Raw genomic sequence first — 17,532 nt, forward strand, 5'->3', positions numbered from 1 at the left:
TTTAAGTCAAAGCCATTTTTCATGAGAACATACTTGCATACCTCAACCATCTACACCACAGTAGACCATTGTCAGTCTGAATGGTTGAGTGGTCTCCAAAATGACAAATGTTCACTGTGTTGCACAATTGTCTCTACTATACAGTATCACCCTATCCAATTCTATCCTTTCTTTTCTTCAGCATTTATCTTAAACAAATATAATTTGGATTTGGATAGCAGTTCCAGCTGTTCGGCAGTTCTGTGGTCCAGAGATAAGCACAGCTAAGCACACTGCAATTGACCTGGAGTGTTTCTTATGCATGTGAGCTCAACTGATTCAGAGATTGTTGAAAGTTGATTGCTGGGATTAGCCTAACTGCAAGTGTACAGCGTCTTACTCACTCATATAATTAGTAATTACAACTCTCCAAGAGGAAATTATTCACAATCAGCTCATCTTGCATGCTAATAGCATTGTGTTCTTGCAGATCTAAGCACAGACTGCATGGTGGAGCTTTGTGTTTGCATAAATACTCTTTGCCCAAGGATATGCACATATGCTTATGAGACTGGATAAAACCCTTTACAACGTATATATGCATATTATATGTGTACTGCCACCCCATGCACTACTCTGGTATTGCACTTACCATATGACTGCGCAGTGCAGACGGACGGGCATCAGATATGCCATCTGCCAAGTTGATGAGGCATACACCATACTTGTATAGTACAAGTTGTACTCAGAGATTTTTACACTTGTACTCCAGCTTGTTAATGCAAATTTACTGCATCAAAGCATCAAAAAATCATGAAATCAAATAAAAAAATCATGAAATCAAATTACTGCATCAAATCATGCAGACATGGTCAAGAGGTTCACTTGTTGTTCAGACCAAACATAAGAATGGACAAGAAATGTTATATAAGTGACTTTGACCATGGAATAATTGTTGGTGCCTGACGTGGTTTCTTGAGGACCTCAGAAACTATTGATCTCCTGGGATTTTCACCCACTAGAGTTTACAGAGAATGCAAGAAAAAAAAAAATATATAGAAAAAAAAAAACATCCAGTCAGTGGCAGTTCTGCGGATGAAAACACCCTGCTAATGAGAGAGGTCAGAGGAGAATGGTCAGATTGGTTGAAGCTGACAGGTAAGTGACAGCAACTCACACTTTACAACAGTCATATGTAGAAGATAATCTCTGAACACAAACCTTTGATGGGCTACAGCAGCAGCATTCCAATAAGTCTACAAAATAAGTCTAATAATTAGGCTACCGAAAAAAAAACGGTCACCGAGTGGATATTATCCAGGCAAGTAAATGCCATTTTTGTTTAACAATTTCTCACACATATTTTGTGGTGTGCCAAAGCCCACTATGTAGCTACATTCATTTACTGCATGATTATATTCTCTATGTATTTTTTCTGGATCATGCTTTTTCTATTAAAATAATAATAATTAAAAAAACATATTGGCACAATATCCATTTTGACGTTTTGCCCTAAATGACAGCATTGGCCGTGGTGAATTAATTATTTACAAAAAAAGGCATATAATAATTTAGCCTCTTGTTGCTGGTCAACAAGATCGGTATGCTAAAACACTGAATTTGAAGTAGCTAAATAAATTAAATGTTTTTTATTTTATTTTTTTATTGGTCAAATACTCTGGTGATTCATTCAGGACCAATGCTTCAGATCGTGTTATTTATTCAGTTGTGTCTTTGGATTGGCTGTCTCAACTGTCATTCATATTTTTCTCTTGCCCACATACGTTTTTTGTTTGACCAATGAGGCGGCTCTGTGGAAAAGAGGTAGCAGGATAAGCAATAATCACATGACTAGAACCGCTTGAAAGGGGTAGTTGGTGTTTCCTGAAACTGATAATCATGGTAAGTGTACCTCAGTATATTTGAAAATGTATATTTTAACGCATGCTGAAATTCTGTTATTTGTGTTGCGCATGATTTCTGAAGGCGAAGTGAGTTAGCAAAGTCTGCAGCATCTCTTAATGGGATGGGTGGTACGAAAAGGCCTAGCGAAGTGACTAACCCATACTTACTTGACTGGCCTGGTTTTCCTGGCTTCTGTCATTTCCCTCTTGGAATAAAACAACGTCAGCAATGTAAATACTTTGCATTTTGTAAATTCACGAACGAACAAGATGTCTGTCTATTGCTAGAAAATTACCGGCAACCCAGAAGCGACGTAATACGACGCAATTTGTTCAATTAGCGCTGTGGCTAGTTGCGCAGTTGCATATGTGTAGCTAGCTATCTCTAACGTTAGCTAAAGGCAATGATCATGTCATGATCATATTTTTAGATTGGTGAATGCTCCTACTAGTTAACTAGTTAGTCCATCGTATTCATAAGTATCATCCGAGTCTACGTTATTTGCAATAACGCATGGTCTTGTGGCATTGCCGTTTGCCTGAAACAAAATAATATTGGATAATGGCTAAGGCTGCTAAGCTAACTATTAGCAAGTTGCTAATGGTAGTTCTGGATAAGGCTAGCAAATTACGATGGTGTCTTCCATCCTGCGTGATATAATGTTAGCTAGCTTACTTGTTAGTCATTCGTGCAAACTATGTAACGTTAATCCGTAGCTAGGCTAGATGTTTAATGGATATTAGAAGCCGAACCTGTGGCATCCATCTAAATAATTCGTTGAATATTGCTCGCTGAGTTAGCGAGGTCCTTCGTGAAATGGGTGTCTGTTTTGATAGAGGGCTGACATTAGTGGCTGGCTGGCAAATGCATGACTATGTCACTGGAGACGTGTCAGTATCGATTGAATGTGTGGTTTCTTCGATATGGAACGTTATCTGATTAATGAGATGTGTGGATAAAGCCCGAGATTTGCGACTAGGGATAACAGGAATTTGGCATATTGCAGAAGGTATAACCTACGTTAAGGCTTGACATTTTAGTTTATTGCATGTAAAATTTAAAATGATCTAAAGTTATTTAATTGAATGTATGAATAAAACAAATCTTTAATTAGAAATTGTTTAGCAAAATTAAAATTTGCATGCAAAATAATTGTTCAGGGATGTTATGAACATTGAGTCAATTATTTAATTCAGTGCACTTTAGCATATGTCGACAATTAAGTATTACTTCATACACATGGCAGTGCACTCAAAGTTCTCTGCAAAAAGTCTATAGTCTGTAAATTGAGTATGTGTTTTGGACGGCTAGGCCTGAGGACATTGACTTCCTGGAGGTAAACCACATACCCCAAGTATTTTTCAGGATGTAGGCTATTTAGATCCCTTAACCAAAATGCTTTCTGCTCAATTTTTTTGTTGCAGTTTCTGACAGAATGTCAACAGTGTGTGAATTTGAGTTGAGATCAGGTCTCTGGGGGAAAGTTCTGCTGGATCACCTAGTTAGTGTTGAAAGGACATGCATTTCCTATGCTTGTGTTTCAGTACTGAGGCCCGATGGAAGGATTTCAGTCCTGAAAGGGCTAAGTAGTTCTTGACCAGTTTTTCACATCATGCCAAGGGCCCTACTGTGTGGTACATCTTTTCGTCTAAACACTGTATTCTCCAGATTAACATTACATTACATTATTGGCATTTGGCAGATGCTCTTATCCAGAGCGACGTGCAGTTGATTAGACTAAGCAGGAGACAATCCTCCCCCAGAGCAATGCAGGGGCTTTGCTCAAGGGCCCAATGGCTGTGCAGATGGCTGTGCAGATCTTATTGTGGCTACACCAAGAGTAGAACCACTGACGTGTCCCAGTCATTTACCTTAACCACTATGCTACAGGCCGCCCCTACAGATTAACCTGTACATTGTTCTGGCGATATTGGCTAAATCATTGACAAATTCACCAAACCAAGCGACTGCCTTGCCTACCCTTCCATCTGTCCTGCAAAGTGTATTACTAAATTTTGTCATTTAGCCACAGTTATTTGAATGTTGAGGTCTGCTCTTTTTGATTTGGAACATACAGACTATGTGTAACAGTGAAATATAGGCTAGCCAGCAGTTGGTGGAGTCAATAAAAAGAGCAGCTTGTATAGTAGTATATATAGTTATATAGTATAGCGGTAGTAAAGAGAATATGTGTTTGCTTTTGGCATTCACAGAGCAGCAGGACAAACACTTCATTTTGGCGTTCAGCAGATGTTCTTTTGCTAGAGGGACTTGCACACATTTTTACATACGCAATATTGATCATATTAGCTGGATATTCTGAAGCTCTTCAGGTTAAGCACCCTGTTCAAGGGAGCAGAAGCACCCCAGCTGGGTACTGAAGCCAAATATTTTGCAAGCCCAGTTCCCTAACCCTTGTACAACATGGCTGTGTAATTTCAGATGGTCTAACAATGTTTGTCTGTGCATGTTTTGGGGGCTTTTGTGTTATTGGTGAGGGAAGGAGCCTATATTACATTACATTCATGGCATTTGGCATACGCTCTTATCCAGAGCCGATGTACAGTTGTTTAGACTAAGCAGGAGACAATCCTCCCCTGGAGAAATGCAGGGTTAAGGGCCTGTGCGGATCTTATTGTGTCTACACCGGGGCATCGAACCACTGACCTTGCGGGTCCCAGTCATGTACCTCAACCACTACGCTACAGGCCCCCTATTACATGTATAAGTATCTTGCGTGTTGTGGGGACCCTGAGTTAATAAGACTCATCTGGGGTTCTGGGGGTGTCCCACACTGAGAGTGCAGTACAGTCCTTGCCCTGTTGTCTGCAGCACACCGTACAGTCCTTGCTCTGTTGACTGCAGCACACCGTACATTCCTTGCCCTGTTGACTGCAGCACACCGTACAGTCCTTGCCCTGTTGACTGCAGCACACTGCTGGTCTCTCTCTGTCACAGCCCACTACGCAGCAGTCTCCCCAGGATGAACAGGAAAAGCTGCTGGATGAGGCAGTGCAGGCTGTCAAGGTCCAGTCCTTTCAGATGAAACGCTGCCTGGTACGAGCCCCTCTGCAACTGTCCTCCTGTAAAAAGCACCTGTCCCTCACCGCAAATATTTTCCTATCCGTTTATTTGTTTTAGCCAATGAGTCATTGTGCTGTCCCCCTGGCCTTTTCCTGCAGGACAAGAGTAAGCTGATGGATGCCCTGAAACATGCCTCCAACATGCTCGGGGAGCTGAGGACATCCATGTTGTCTCCAAAGAGTTACTATGAGCTCTGTATCCATTCCGTGTACTTCTGTATTGAGCCACCGTCTCAAAATGCACAAAAAGAGTACGTCACTCCTCAGATTTGCTGTAAAGAAGTAGGCGCTTTGGGTTCAAAATGAGTCAGCGCTGCTTGGATTATGCTGCAAAACAGTGCCAGAATATCCACCAGACTGTGCCTTCAAGGTCAAAGCAGTTGAAACGGAAAGTTTTTGGCTCCGTGTGGCTTAGGAAGCATTGCATTGTCATGGAACGGGGGTGCAAAATTAAAGTGTTCAGTTTCAAAACTGTCAGCACTATCAATTCCACAGTCACCCCACTACATAGTGTTTCAGGTTCACCTGTATTACACTTGCAATTTGGCGAATACTTGCACAACCATTTGGGCATATCCATCAGGAGGTTCACTTCTGCTAATGTTAAGAAATGCTACGGTTTTTGGCTGATATGAAACGTGAACCCTTGACTCTGAGTGTAGACATGGCTATCTCTGATGAACTGCACTACCTGGAGGTCTACCTGACTGACGAGTTTGCGAAAGGCAGGAAGGTGGCGGATCTCTACGAGCTGGTTCAGTATGCTGGGAACATCATCCCCAGGCTGTGAGTATCAGTGTCTTGTCTGCAGGCTGTCAGTCAAATGTTAATGAGATGTTTCGAAACAAGACGTAGGTTGGAACGGCAGCACAATATGACCGTGTGAATGCCTCTGTCGCTCCATCATTAAAGACGAGCTGAAACGCTAGCTTCCACAATATGACGTATACCCGAGTGGAACAAATCTTCCACAGGAAATTTTTGTTTAATTGACGGTAAATGACGAAGGAGAAGAATGCTCACCGCTGCGCGGAAGGATATTGGTTGGAGGGGACCGGATGGTTGAGGAAAAAGAGAATTTCGATTTCTTTAATTATAATGGAATTCTATATCATTTAGCAGAACTAAATGGTATATTTAAATGAAACGGAGCAATAATCCTGCATTTGTACCTTAAATCAATGTCATTAGTCTTTTTAAAAGGTCTTGCCTTTGTTCAGGTGCTTACTGTCATGTATGTTGCTTGTTTTCCTTTCTTCCACCATGCCCAGGTACTTGCTGATCACCGTGGGCGTGGTGTACGTGCGGTCCTTTCCCCAGTCTCGGAAGGACATCCTGAAGGATCTGGTGGAGATGTGCCGGGGGGTCCAGCATCCGCTGCGAGGGCTCTTCCTGAGGAACTACCTGCTGCAGTGTACCCGGAACATTCTGCCAGACGACGGAGAGCAGCCTGAGTACGCCTCGCTCTTAGGGCTCTCTGTCCTGTCCCCCCTCCCCAGTCAGTCAGGGGCTGTTTTCCACAAACATCTAAAAACCAACGGTTTCTTACTACACCTCTGTACTTCTGTCTAGAACAAAGTAGCCCTTGAGGCATGCACCTTGATTGTGGAAGCAAAGCAACCCAATTGTAATCTGTAGAATAAAATGTAATTTCCCATGATAAATTATGAACAGTTTTTCATTTTGCGCTGGGTAGGTCTAGAATGAATTCCGGTTCAGTTGAGAAACGGGCTGGACTCCATTTGCAGGGAGGAGACGACGGGAGACATCAACGACTCCATCGACTTTGTGCTGCTGAACTTTGCGGAGATGAACAAGCTGTGGGTGCGCATGCAGCACCAGGGACACAGCCGGGACCGGGAGAAGAGGGAGAAGGAGCGCCAAGAGCTCCGCATCCTGGTGGGCACCAACCTGGTGCGCCTCAGCCAACTGGAGGGGGTCAACGTGGACAAGTACAAACAGGTGGGGGCTAATGGGCCAGAAGCATCACTCACCACTGCTCTGAGCTCTGAACAATTCAACCGCACTCCTAGCAACGGAGTGGTTGAGAGTACATGATGATCCTTTTTGGAGAGGCGTCTGGTTTTCTGCCCTGTGGGACTATGGGTGATTGTGCTTTTTGGAGGACTGCCCTCTTGATATTTTGAGTGGTGTACTTCTTTCAGGAGCTAGTGAAAGATGCGGACGTGCCCTTTGATGTGCAAACTATGCCTCTTTTGCTGTCCTTCTCTGTAAACAGGACAATATCCGTATTTCATCATCCGACTGTCACCACCCCTCATTGTTCATGTATCAAGTGTAGTACCTACTTTACAGAGCTTTTGAGCATCGAGCAGTTTGGGCTCAAGTAAGTAAATGCATAGAATTTGTACGGAATTGTTCAAAGGAAAAGGTGAAACATGCTCGATCAAATAAACTTTGTCCTCATTTTGAATCGCCTGTAAATGTAGTAATATTACCCCTCTGGATGTGCATTAAGGTAGGAAGCTGAAGCTGAAATGTCTAACAGTAAGTGCTTGATTTCATGTTTCAGATTGTACTGTCTGGAGTCCTGGAGCAGGTGGTGAACTGCAGGGATTCTCTGGCTCAGGAGTACCTTATGGAATGTATTATACAGGTAGGCAACTCTTTCATCCATGGGGTTGTCCACTGGGACACCAAGCAGACCAATATGGTAGAAAAAGCCACGCTCCTGCCACTTGGAGCAGCTGTGCACTATGTGTATGAGTTCTCTCCTGAATACCTAGCCAATATTTACCAAGAACTTTCATTAAAGTGGGTGTTTTCACAGTATCAATTCTACCAGCCATCAGTTGAACTGCGTGGGGCTTACTTGCTCTGTTAATTACCCATATACAAAATTAGTATTCTCACTTCTCCTTGCTATTAAAAGGGTCACGCTAAAAGCTGCTGTTTAATAAGCAGCTTTCATTCTCTGACTAGCTTTATCCCTGCATGTGTGAATGTTCCGCTCTTCAGCTCTACACCGACCTTCGTTCCTGCTTTAATAACTGCAGCTGCCACTCATTATGACCGTGGCTGGAGCATGTGGATTTGTGCATGTACTTTAGTGCTCCTCTGTGTGTTGAGTAAGTACATTTAGGGTAGTCTCACGAAGAGAATGCTTTGAAAGTGGACTTAAGAGTACGGTAATGCAGGTTGATGTGGTGAGCTGAAAGCTAGCGCCAGGTGTGTGAGCGCTGCCTTCTCTGTGGCAGGTTTTTCCTGACGAGTTCCACCTCCAGACGCTGAACCCTTTTCTCCGCTCCTGCGCCGAGCTACATCAGCACGTGAACGTGAAGAATATCATCATCGCTCTCATTGACAGGCACTGTACCGCTACTCCCTGCTTTCTGTCAAAAGTTTCCTACTTTCGTTCAGCGAACCGACGTAGTAACTGTGCGTGTTAATTTCCCTCTACAGATTAGCTTTATTCGCTCACAGAGAAGATGGTCCTGGCATCCCTGCCGATATTAAATTATTTGACATATTCTCACAACAAGTAGCTACAGTTATACAGGTAGGAGGATGTTCTTGTTTTTTACATTTTAAAATATGTGATAATTTGATGCGCAATCATGTCAACTAATGGAAAAAGTTTGATGTTGCGTTCTGTAAGAATTGACAAAAATAAGAAACTTGAACCTCTTAAGGTCAATATGTGGGTGGTAAACAATTATTACTCTGTCACTTTCTTAAATATAAAGCTTGGAACAAAGTAATCCCCTGAGATGACTTCACAAGTTGGAATTGCAGAAAATAATGCACATTTAATGATGGACATTATCTTTTCGGATTATGACAAATGTCACAGAGTCATTTTATTGTGACATGTGAACCGTTTAATGCAACATTTATTATTAAGAAAGTGGCGTTTTGAACCTAGGAGTTGAATAATTTGTTAAACATTTTATTTGAATGTGGACGCTTGGTTGGAGTTTGCCTTTGCCTTTGCCTGTAAATGACAGAACCACCATAGGCAAATATGGCCAGGCTAATATTGGTTGTTGATTGTGGCCCATGAAGTTTTCCATTAACAACAGTGTGAAAAAGTATGTTGTGCTTATGTGTGTACTGTATTAGTTCACTGCTTAATTAGATGTTCAGAAGTAGAAATGTGGAGTTTCTGATAATAGTCGTTCTTGGTTGTCTCCAGTCACGACAGGATATGCCTTCAGAGGATGTGGTCTCTCTGCAAGTGTCTCTCATCAACTTGGCCATGAAGTGTTACCCTGACCGAGTGGACTATGTGGACAAAGTTTTAGAGAGCACTGTAGAGATCTTCAACAAGCTAAACCTGGAGCAGTGAGTCTCTCTGAGAATCCTTTCTCTGAGCTGGGGGCTTCTGGTCAGCAGGCCTTTTGTCCTGGTTATTAATGCTTCTGCTAAACAGTATTTTTATCATGGAGTTTGTGCACAAGAAATATGTGCTGCTGTATCCTGGAAATGTCATATTGAGAGCTTTTGGCCTATTGATGTATTCCACAAAATGTCACTTTAAATATTCATTTTCACATTCAAATAATGCTTTCCACTGACTGTTTCTTCAAATTGAATTTTCAGATTCATTGTCAGACTTTAATTTTGATATCATCTCTTCTCTTTCCGAAGCATTGCAACCAGTAGCGCCGTGTCAAAAGAATTAACAAGACTACTGAAGATCCCTGTGGATACCTACAATAACATCCTGACAGTTCTTCAGCTCAAACATTTCCACCCTCTCTTTGAGTACTTTGACTATGAATCCCGCAAGAGCATGAGCTGTTATGTCCTGAGCAACACCTTGGACTACAGCACAGAGATCATAGCACAAGAACAGGTGACCTTTCTATCTGGCTTTGCATTCTTTCCTGCACGAGTATGCAGAATTTACCTAATTCGCTATACATATGATTGCAGACTCATTTCAAATTGACATCATCATTTACTATGTTTGCTGTCTCGTGTAGAACTGACAATTCCCTAGGAATTTAACAAGTTGTGGAAAAAGATACTTACCTGTGTCTCGGTTCATAGACGGCTTGCTCAAAATCAGCAACACATTGCTCTGGGAGTTTGTGTCCTTTGAAAATATGAATTCATCCATTAGTATATGTTATTGTAACAAGCGTGCAATGCTGTATGAATGATATGCTCATATGCTGCTTGGCTGGACAACGTCGAACAAAGATTGAAGGGATTCTTGATGCAAGCTGTTGAATTCCCTGTCCTTGCCAGCCAAACTGCAAAATGAGAGACGCTCCATTCTGAAAGCTGCATGTGTAAAGATAATTGTGTGTTTGTGGGCTGTGTGTGTGGGGTATTTGTGTGTGGGTGCATGCCCAGGTTTTTTCTGTCTTACTGGTTGCAGTTTTTGAAGGTGAAACATGAGTCACAGTTGGATAAAACATTCGGCAGGCATAGTGCAGTCCAATGTGCTGGACTGCAGCCAGAAGGATAGAAATTAAAACCAGTACATACAGACTGTACTGTATCATTTGGTTGTTTTTCAGCAGGTTCGGTTGATTGTTACCTCGTGTGTAAGTGCTAGTGTGCGTGTCCGAGATATAAAACAAGGAACCAGACCGAAACTGAATACGGATGAATTTGGAGATCCATATAACCTTAGTCTCCAAAAGCTTTGTTACAAGAAAACTGCTAAAAATAAATGTAAAGTAAAACTGGTTCACTGATGGGTAGTTCTAGATTAGTATGGCTGTTAGGAAGGCATGGTATATGCTGAGTTCAGAAGGTTTCTGAAAGCCATCCATTCTGTTTTCAGCAAACCTGGATTTCAGCTTAATTTCCACCAGAACAGGTCACAATATTTGGAGAACAATAGTTCTTTCATATGAGGTGATTGAATTATATGAACTTAGTAACACTTGATTGAACTCAACAATGTTCTCTCCTTTTCCCCTCTAGGTGGATGCCATCCTTAACCTGGTGTCAACGCTGATCCAAGATCAGCCTGACCAGCCTGCGGAGGACCCTGATCCTGAGGACTTTGCCGAGGAGCAGAGTCTGGTGGGCCGCTTCATCCACCTGCTCCGCTCGGAGGACCCGGACCAGCAGTACTTAGTGAGCGCCTCCTAAATGCACCACTGACCTGAGATCTGCTGTTTGCTATGATGATGAAAATAAGTGTCATGATGTGGATGGTTCTTTGTGTGTAATTGTGTTTGTGAAAACTCAAAATTTTAGTGTTTCACTGTCATTGGCTCAATTGAGGTTAACCTTGAATTCCCTGTTTGTTAGATTTTAAATACAGCCAGGAAACACTTTGGAGCAGGTGGGAACCAGAGGATCCGCTACACACTGCCACCTTTGGTTTTTGCTGCGTATCAGCTGGCTTTCCGCTACAAAGAGAACTCCAAGACGGTGGGTGTCACCCCCACACTTTAACTCACGCTTTAATAACTTCAGTAAGCGTGCAAGGTCTTTTAATTTGGTTTGTGGGGAATAAACAGCTAATGGTTTTTAACACCAGTCTCGAGTCATATACAGCAGCAGTTATGGTTCATTATGCTGGCTTACTGCTTTACCTACAGAAATGTAGTACTCTCACAAAATGTAAAAAACTATTTCTCATCTGTGTTTTAAATTTGAGTGGATCTGCAGTATATTTCTTATTGTATGTAACTTTTTGTGAGGATGCTGTGGAGTTTCATATGTTCCCTTTTTTCACAGACTATGCTGCATGGTACTTTGGACTCTTAAAGTGTTTGACAAATTGGCAGCTTTTTTTTTTATGTCTGTTCCAGACCAGTTTGTCAAAAATAATAAACCCTATTTGCGGAAGTGTCTTTATATAGACGTGTCTGAAAGTCTGAACTGTATTCAGGATGACAAGTGGGAGAAGAAGTGCCAGAAGATCTTCTCCTTCGCTCACCAGACCATCAGCGCTCTGATCAAGGCTGAGCTGGCGGAGCTCCCACTCAGGCTCTTCCTCCAGGGGGCGCTGGCGGCCGGCCAAATTGGCTTTGAGAACCATGAGACGGTGGCGTACGAGTTCATGTCTCAGGTACGTCACATGCGGGGGGTTAGCCACGGTGGTCCTCGCTCCTGGTCCCGGAGAGCCGCAGGGTGTGCGGGCCTGTGTTTCAATATCAGCAAGCAGTTCAGACCCGAGAAACCAGTTCAGCCCCGAGCAACCAGTTCAGACCCGAGCAACCAGTTCAGACCCGAGCAACCAGTTCAGACCCGAGCAACCAGTTCAGACCCGAGAAACCAACCAGGTGAGGTGTGTTACCTGTCGCATCATCTGCTTGATTTGATCAATTAAGTGCTGAGTAACAACAATAGCCAGCACACTCTGCAGCTCTACAGGACGAGGGGTTATCTGTATGTGTCACTGTTTCGGGGTTATCGAGCTGATAGCTGGGGTGGATTAACGCTCGGTTGACGTCCCCTCCTCCAGGCGTTCTCCCTGTACGAAGACGAGATCAGCGACTCCAAGGCCCAGCTGGCGGCCATCACGCTGATCATCGGCACGTTCGAGAGGACCAAGTGCTTCAGCGAGGAGAACCACGAGCCCCTCCGGACGCAGTGCGCGCTGGCTGCCTCCAAGCTCCTGAAGAAGCCCGACCAATGCCGCGCGGTCAGCATCTGTGCCCACCTCTTCTGGTCCGGCCACAACACCGACAAGAACGGAGAGGAGGTGCGTGGGAGGGAGGGAGCCGGTTAAAGCCACATCGCTTTTCCTCGCTAGAAATAGGGCTTAGGTCGTGACTTTGCGTGACAGCGACTGCGGTTGGCCTGGCTTTTCTACCACTGTCCGCTCGGTGTGTTGTCTCCTTATGTTTCTGTGAAGTCTTCAGGAGACCTCTGCAGTGCGCTGTAAAAATCTCAAATATGGGGAGAAAATGTTTCAATTGCCATTTTCAATTGTGATTCATGCCTTATGCTGCATTCACATGAATCATGGTAGATGGGAGAACCTTTGGAACAGTACAGGGAAAAAAAGGCAGGGTGTCATTAAAATATACATGCATATTTATACGCATGCATAATTTGGTAGGGTATTGCCCCCGCCCCTCCCCATCTAGGCTATTGGTTCATTCCAAGTTTGTTTCGACGCAGGGAAAGCCCTGCGCATAATTGGCACCTTGGTTGAACAGACGCTATAAGGAGCCCTAATGTATGGATGCAATGCATCCGTCTCTATTTGAGTCATTTCATGTATCACTGCTTTTTCATTTTGTCGTAGGATGCTTTATATAGCTTGTTCAGACTGGCAATTAATCTGTATGTGTCACGGTCTGACTGTTTGTTTGTTCTGGAGTATTTTTAGTTTGTGGTTCAGTGATGTGAATGCATTCTGAAAGGGAAATGTTTACATTTCTACTGGTGGGTGGTGCCACTGAATGCATCTCCCTGTCTGTGTTCTGTTATCCCAGAATGCATTAGGACAGTGCTGGTTACATTATATAGCCCTGACACACTGTGGAAGTTATTGGTTTTGGGATAACTGAAACGTATAAGGGGATTGGGCGTGCTTATTTCTGGGATTGAGAGAAGAGCAGCAACCTGTGAAATTGTTGTCGTCCGTGTGGTGACCCAACCACACAATTTATTAGAGCGTTTGAAATGTTCTGGGCAGTGTTGCGACCCATGGTGGGGAGAGTAAACGCTGTCTGTGTGTTTGTTCTGAATGTCCCCTCAGATACGTGATGGAAAGAGAGTCATGGAGTGTCTGAAGAAAGCTCTGAAAATCGCCAACCAGTGCATGGATCCGTCACTGCAGGTCCAGCTCTTCATCGAGATCCTCAACAGATACATCTACTTCTACGAGAAGGAGAACGACGCGGTACGGGTTCTCTCACGCGGGGGGGCAGCGCAGCGTAGAGCCGCTGGTGTAGACAGGTGCTTTATGGGAAAGCGGTTGCCAGACGTGCCTTTGCTGTAAGGACATAGAGCGGAGTCGGGGTTCGTGAGCGAACAGGAATGGAACTTGAGCAATATAGATTAATGCGGAGAGGGGTTGGAGGGGTGAGAGGTGAACTGGTCTGCTCTGGACACACGCTTTGCTCATTATCAGGGCTGCAGGGATACTTCCCTTCCCTCTGGGCTGGCGGAGCAGTGCATTACTGGGCATTAATGAGGCTTGGGCTTTCTGAAAGCATGAGCGTGGGGCTAAGGTCAGGGAGTCAGGATAATGGCACACAGGCCAGCTTTTTTTAACAGCGCAATACAAAGAAATTCAACCATGGCTTTATTCCTTATTTCATTCCATGGTTTTATTTCTTGGCAGTGGGGTACTTTTTTAATGAAATTCAGCATTGTGATGATCTGTTGCCCTTTGACTGTTGGCTAATTTAAACTTGCCGTGTTCCGGAACAGAACACAGGGAAGAGGCCTCTGCTTCCAGTAGTTTATCTCCTGAGGAATGTGGTTCATGATTCTGGTTGTTTATTGACTCATACTCTAAAACACTTAGATGTGAATTAGACCAATATTTATAGCCGTATAAGCCTGCCTGGTTCGTAGTCTCTCGTTAGCAACAGCTTCCCCACCACAATGTCGCAGTGGAGCACTATTACCTTGTCACTGTATGCTGAAATGGATTGTGTACATGACTTGTACCAGGTTTTTATGAAAATGGAAGGAATTATACTTACAAAATATCCTGTAGTAGGTGTGGTAATTATCATAATTACAAAAATTACAATTACAATAAATGGTTGCTTTTCAAGCCTCTTTCAAGGGATCTGAAGTGACTTTTTAGGTAGGGGGAAGCAGGCGCCAAATGTGAGAAGTACCACCCACCTGAATCTTAACAGCCATTTGGTGCAAGAATGTTCATTGCACATAAGAATGGCAGTGGGAAGCGATTTATCTAGCCAATTAAAGTTAGAGGTACTGGATGGACATTAATTGGTCATTAATGACTTCTCTCACTGCCGACGCTTTGCATTTGCTGTCATACGATGCAATGTTTAGTCAGGGCTTGAGTTTAAACCTCATTAGAAATTATGTATCCTCCTTTTTTTCCACTGGTCTTCTCCTATCTAGAAGTATGAGGGGAGGAGACGAGTGTAGGCAAGGAGGATGGGTTTTTAGAGTATTGGGACGCGGCCAACATCTCCCCCGCATTATTGTCTGCTACTGAGCCAGTTGTTTTATTCAAGTTGCTATCATATGAAGGCTACTGCCAACTGGCTCACCAGACCCACTTCTTCCACTTCAGAAACCTGGCCTGCTTTCTAAACCAAAACCTCAAACTATGTAGACCAAGAATGTATGTATAAATACCGCATTTGCTGGTTAATGACTTGAGTGTTTGCTGGCTTTGCTGCAGGTGACTGTCCAGGTGCTAAACCAGCTGATCCAGAAGATCCGGGAAGATCTCCCGAACCTGGAAGCCAGCGAGGAGACAGAGCAGATCAACAAACACTTCCACAACACACTGGAACACCTGCGCGTGCGCAGGGAGTCGCCCGAGTCCGAGGGCCCCAACTACGAGGGCCTGGTCCTGTAGGGCCCCCCCCACTCCCCCCCCCGTGCACGACCGGCCATTCCATCCGGCGGTAACCGCCAAGCCCCCCCACGCTTCTCCCTGTCCTCCATCTTTACTCTTCCTCTTTTTTAACCACAGCCTCGCTATCCTAGCGCTAGGTTCTCTTTCCCATAGAGCGGGCCTTTTCAAGGTGCCCAGAATACGAGGTGCCCAGTCTACACTGCTTAGCACTCGTTTGGCACCATCATTCCAGATCCGTTTACGCTGTATACGCGTGGTCCTGTGGTCTCCATCAGACTGTGTCCAGGGGGCGTCCCTTTATTCCAGTAACCGTTTTTATGTTCCGTATCCTCGCTTCTGTATAGTCCAGGCACTGCTGGGTGGTCCACGGTGGCACCAGCAGAGACGTGTCTGTCACTCAACGACCGGAGAAATATTACCATTATTAATATGGGGGTGGCAACGTCACTCATCTGTGTTTTGTGGTTGTTCTGGTTTTGGTTAAAATTTTTAGGAAACACCCATTTTTATTTGTCTAACGATGATTAAGAATGCACTGATGCATGCATCTGTGTATGTGTGTGCCTGTATGTATAGATATGTAACTGGATCAGCTGTTAACAGGAGCCATATGCAGTCCCTTGTGATTATCTTGGCATTATCTTGGCATTGGTAACTAGACTAAGTTCCACCATCTTGCAAATATCCACCTCAATTGGAAGAGGGACTGGTTTTCTTTTTTTGGGGGGTGGGAGTTGGGGGGGATGTTCCTCTACATAGTTTATGCATAACCTAACTGTAAACCAGTAAAAAAGAAAACAATTAAAGATCATCCGTATCACATCATTTGCACAAATAAACAATTGATTGCTATTAATCATAGATTAATTCCTTTATGCTGCCAAGTAGTTTAAATGTCAAAATGAAGTGTTAATATTGAATGACAATATAAATGTACTCCATTGTATGTTAAATTCTTTATTGCAGATTTTTTGTCATCATAAATGTTGACTCTGTCGTTTCTATTCAGGACATTTAGTAATTCTACCGCACTCATCAGTGTGTTCCGTACAACCCGTGCGATTCAGACAACCTATAAGTGGATACAGTGTCTGAAATTAACTCATTTTTAATTTATACCAGGAATATCTTGTAAATCATCAAAACTCGTTTTAAATTGGCCGTGTGCTTTATTTTCAACCTAATGAAATGTTTAAAAATATAAAAATATATATTTTCTCCATGTTTATTTGGGTTGTGTTACCCAAATGTGGTTTTTCTGTCATCAGCACAGCTATATGCATGTGGATGAATGGGATTTCTCCCAATTTTATTTGAGAAAACCACTCGGTCTCCAAGTTCTTTTAAACGGGTGAAAATGTGCCACATGTACACAAGGTTGTATGTATAGACTGTACCCCACCGTAGGTAAGGAGGGATGAAATGGACTAAATTGTGTTCATCGTTTGACCCTTAGAGTGATAATGGTATATATATAACAATATCTGTGGTTCAGCTCTTTAATTTGTGGCTTTGGGCCGTTAAAGAGAGTGGGGCATTCAGATCTCAAATATGACTATTAAACATGAGTATTTGAAAGAACTGCCTTTATTTTGTGTTACATCAGAATGTGGAGGGATAGTATTACTCATAACCAAATACACAATTTAATGTGGGTGAAGTTTGAGTCATCTGGTCCAACATTTTAAATGCTATAAAATATAAATTTGTGTTCCTTATCCTGAACCATGTTCTATGTAATAAAACTAGTACATTGGGTATCAACAGTATATTATCAGATCTTACCATAGCCATGTTAAAACATATCTGGCTAATGAGGGGGGGCCTGTAGTAGCATAGTGGTTCAGGTAAATGAGTGGGACAGGCAAGGTCAGTGGATCGATCCCTGGTGTAGCCACAATAAGATCCGCACAGCCGTTGGGCCCTTGAGCAAGGCCCTTAACCCTGCATTGCTCCAGGGGAGGATTGTCTCCTGCTTAGTCTAATCAACTGAACGTCACTCTGGATAAGAGCCAAATGCCATTAATGTAATGTAATGACAAATCATTTGCAGTCTTTACAGTTGAGGGGGCGAAGGAAATCTTTTCACTTTTGTTTTGCCAAAAA

The 17,532-nt window shown here is 43.3% G+C and overlaps 1 protein-coding gene across 1 annotated transcript; it reads left to right on the forward strand.

Annotated features, from left to right (window-relative positions):
* The first annotated feature begins 1,784 nt into the window (after window positions 1-1,784).
* Window positions 1,785-17,007, forward strand: LOC133111789 (vacuolar protein sorting-associated protein 35). The gene is made up of 17 exons (XM_061222374.1): window positions 1,785-1,881; window positions 4,843-4,941; window positions 5,067-5,163; window positions 5,630-5,753; window positions 6,239-6,421; window positions 6,716-6,929; window positions 7,501-7,584; window positions 8,186-8,295; window positions 8,391-8,487; window positions 9,124-9,272; window positions 9,579-9,786; window positions 10,872-11,027; window positions 11,205-11,327; window positions 11,791-11,970; window positions 12,367-12,606; window positions 13,612-13,755; window positions 15,247-17,007. Exons 1-17 carry the CDS (start codon window positions 1,879-1,881, stop codon window positions 15,424-15,426), a joined length of 2,391 nt encoding a protein of 796 aa, XP_061078358.1. The 5' UTR covers window positions 1,785-1,878; the 3' UTR covers window positions 15,427-17,007.
* The last annotated feature ends 525 nt before the right edge of the window (window positions 17,008-17,532 follow it).

This window comes from Conger conger, chromosome 15, assembly GCF_963514075.1.
Source record: "Conger conger chromosome 15, fConCon1.1, whole genome shotgun sequence".
Taxonomy (NCBI): Eukaryota; Metazoa; Chordata; class Actinopteri; order Anguilliformes; family Congridae; genus Conger; species Conger conger.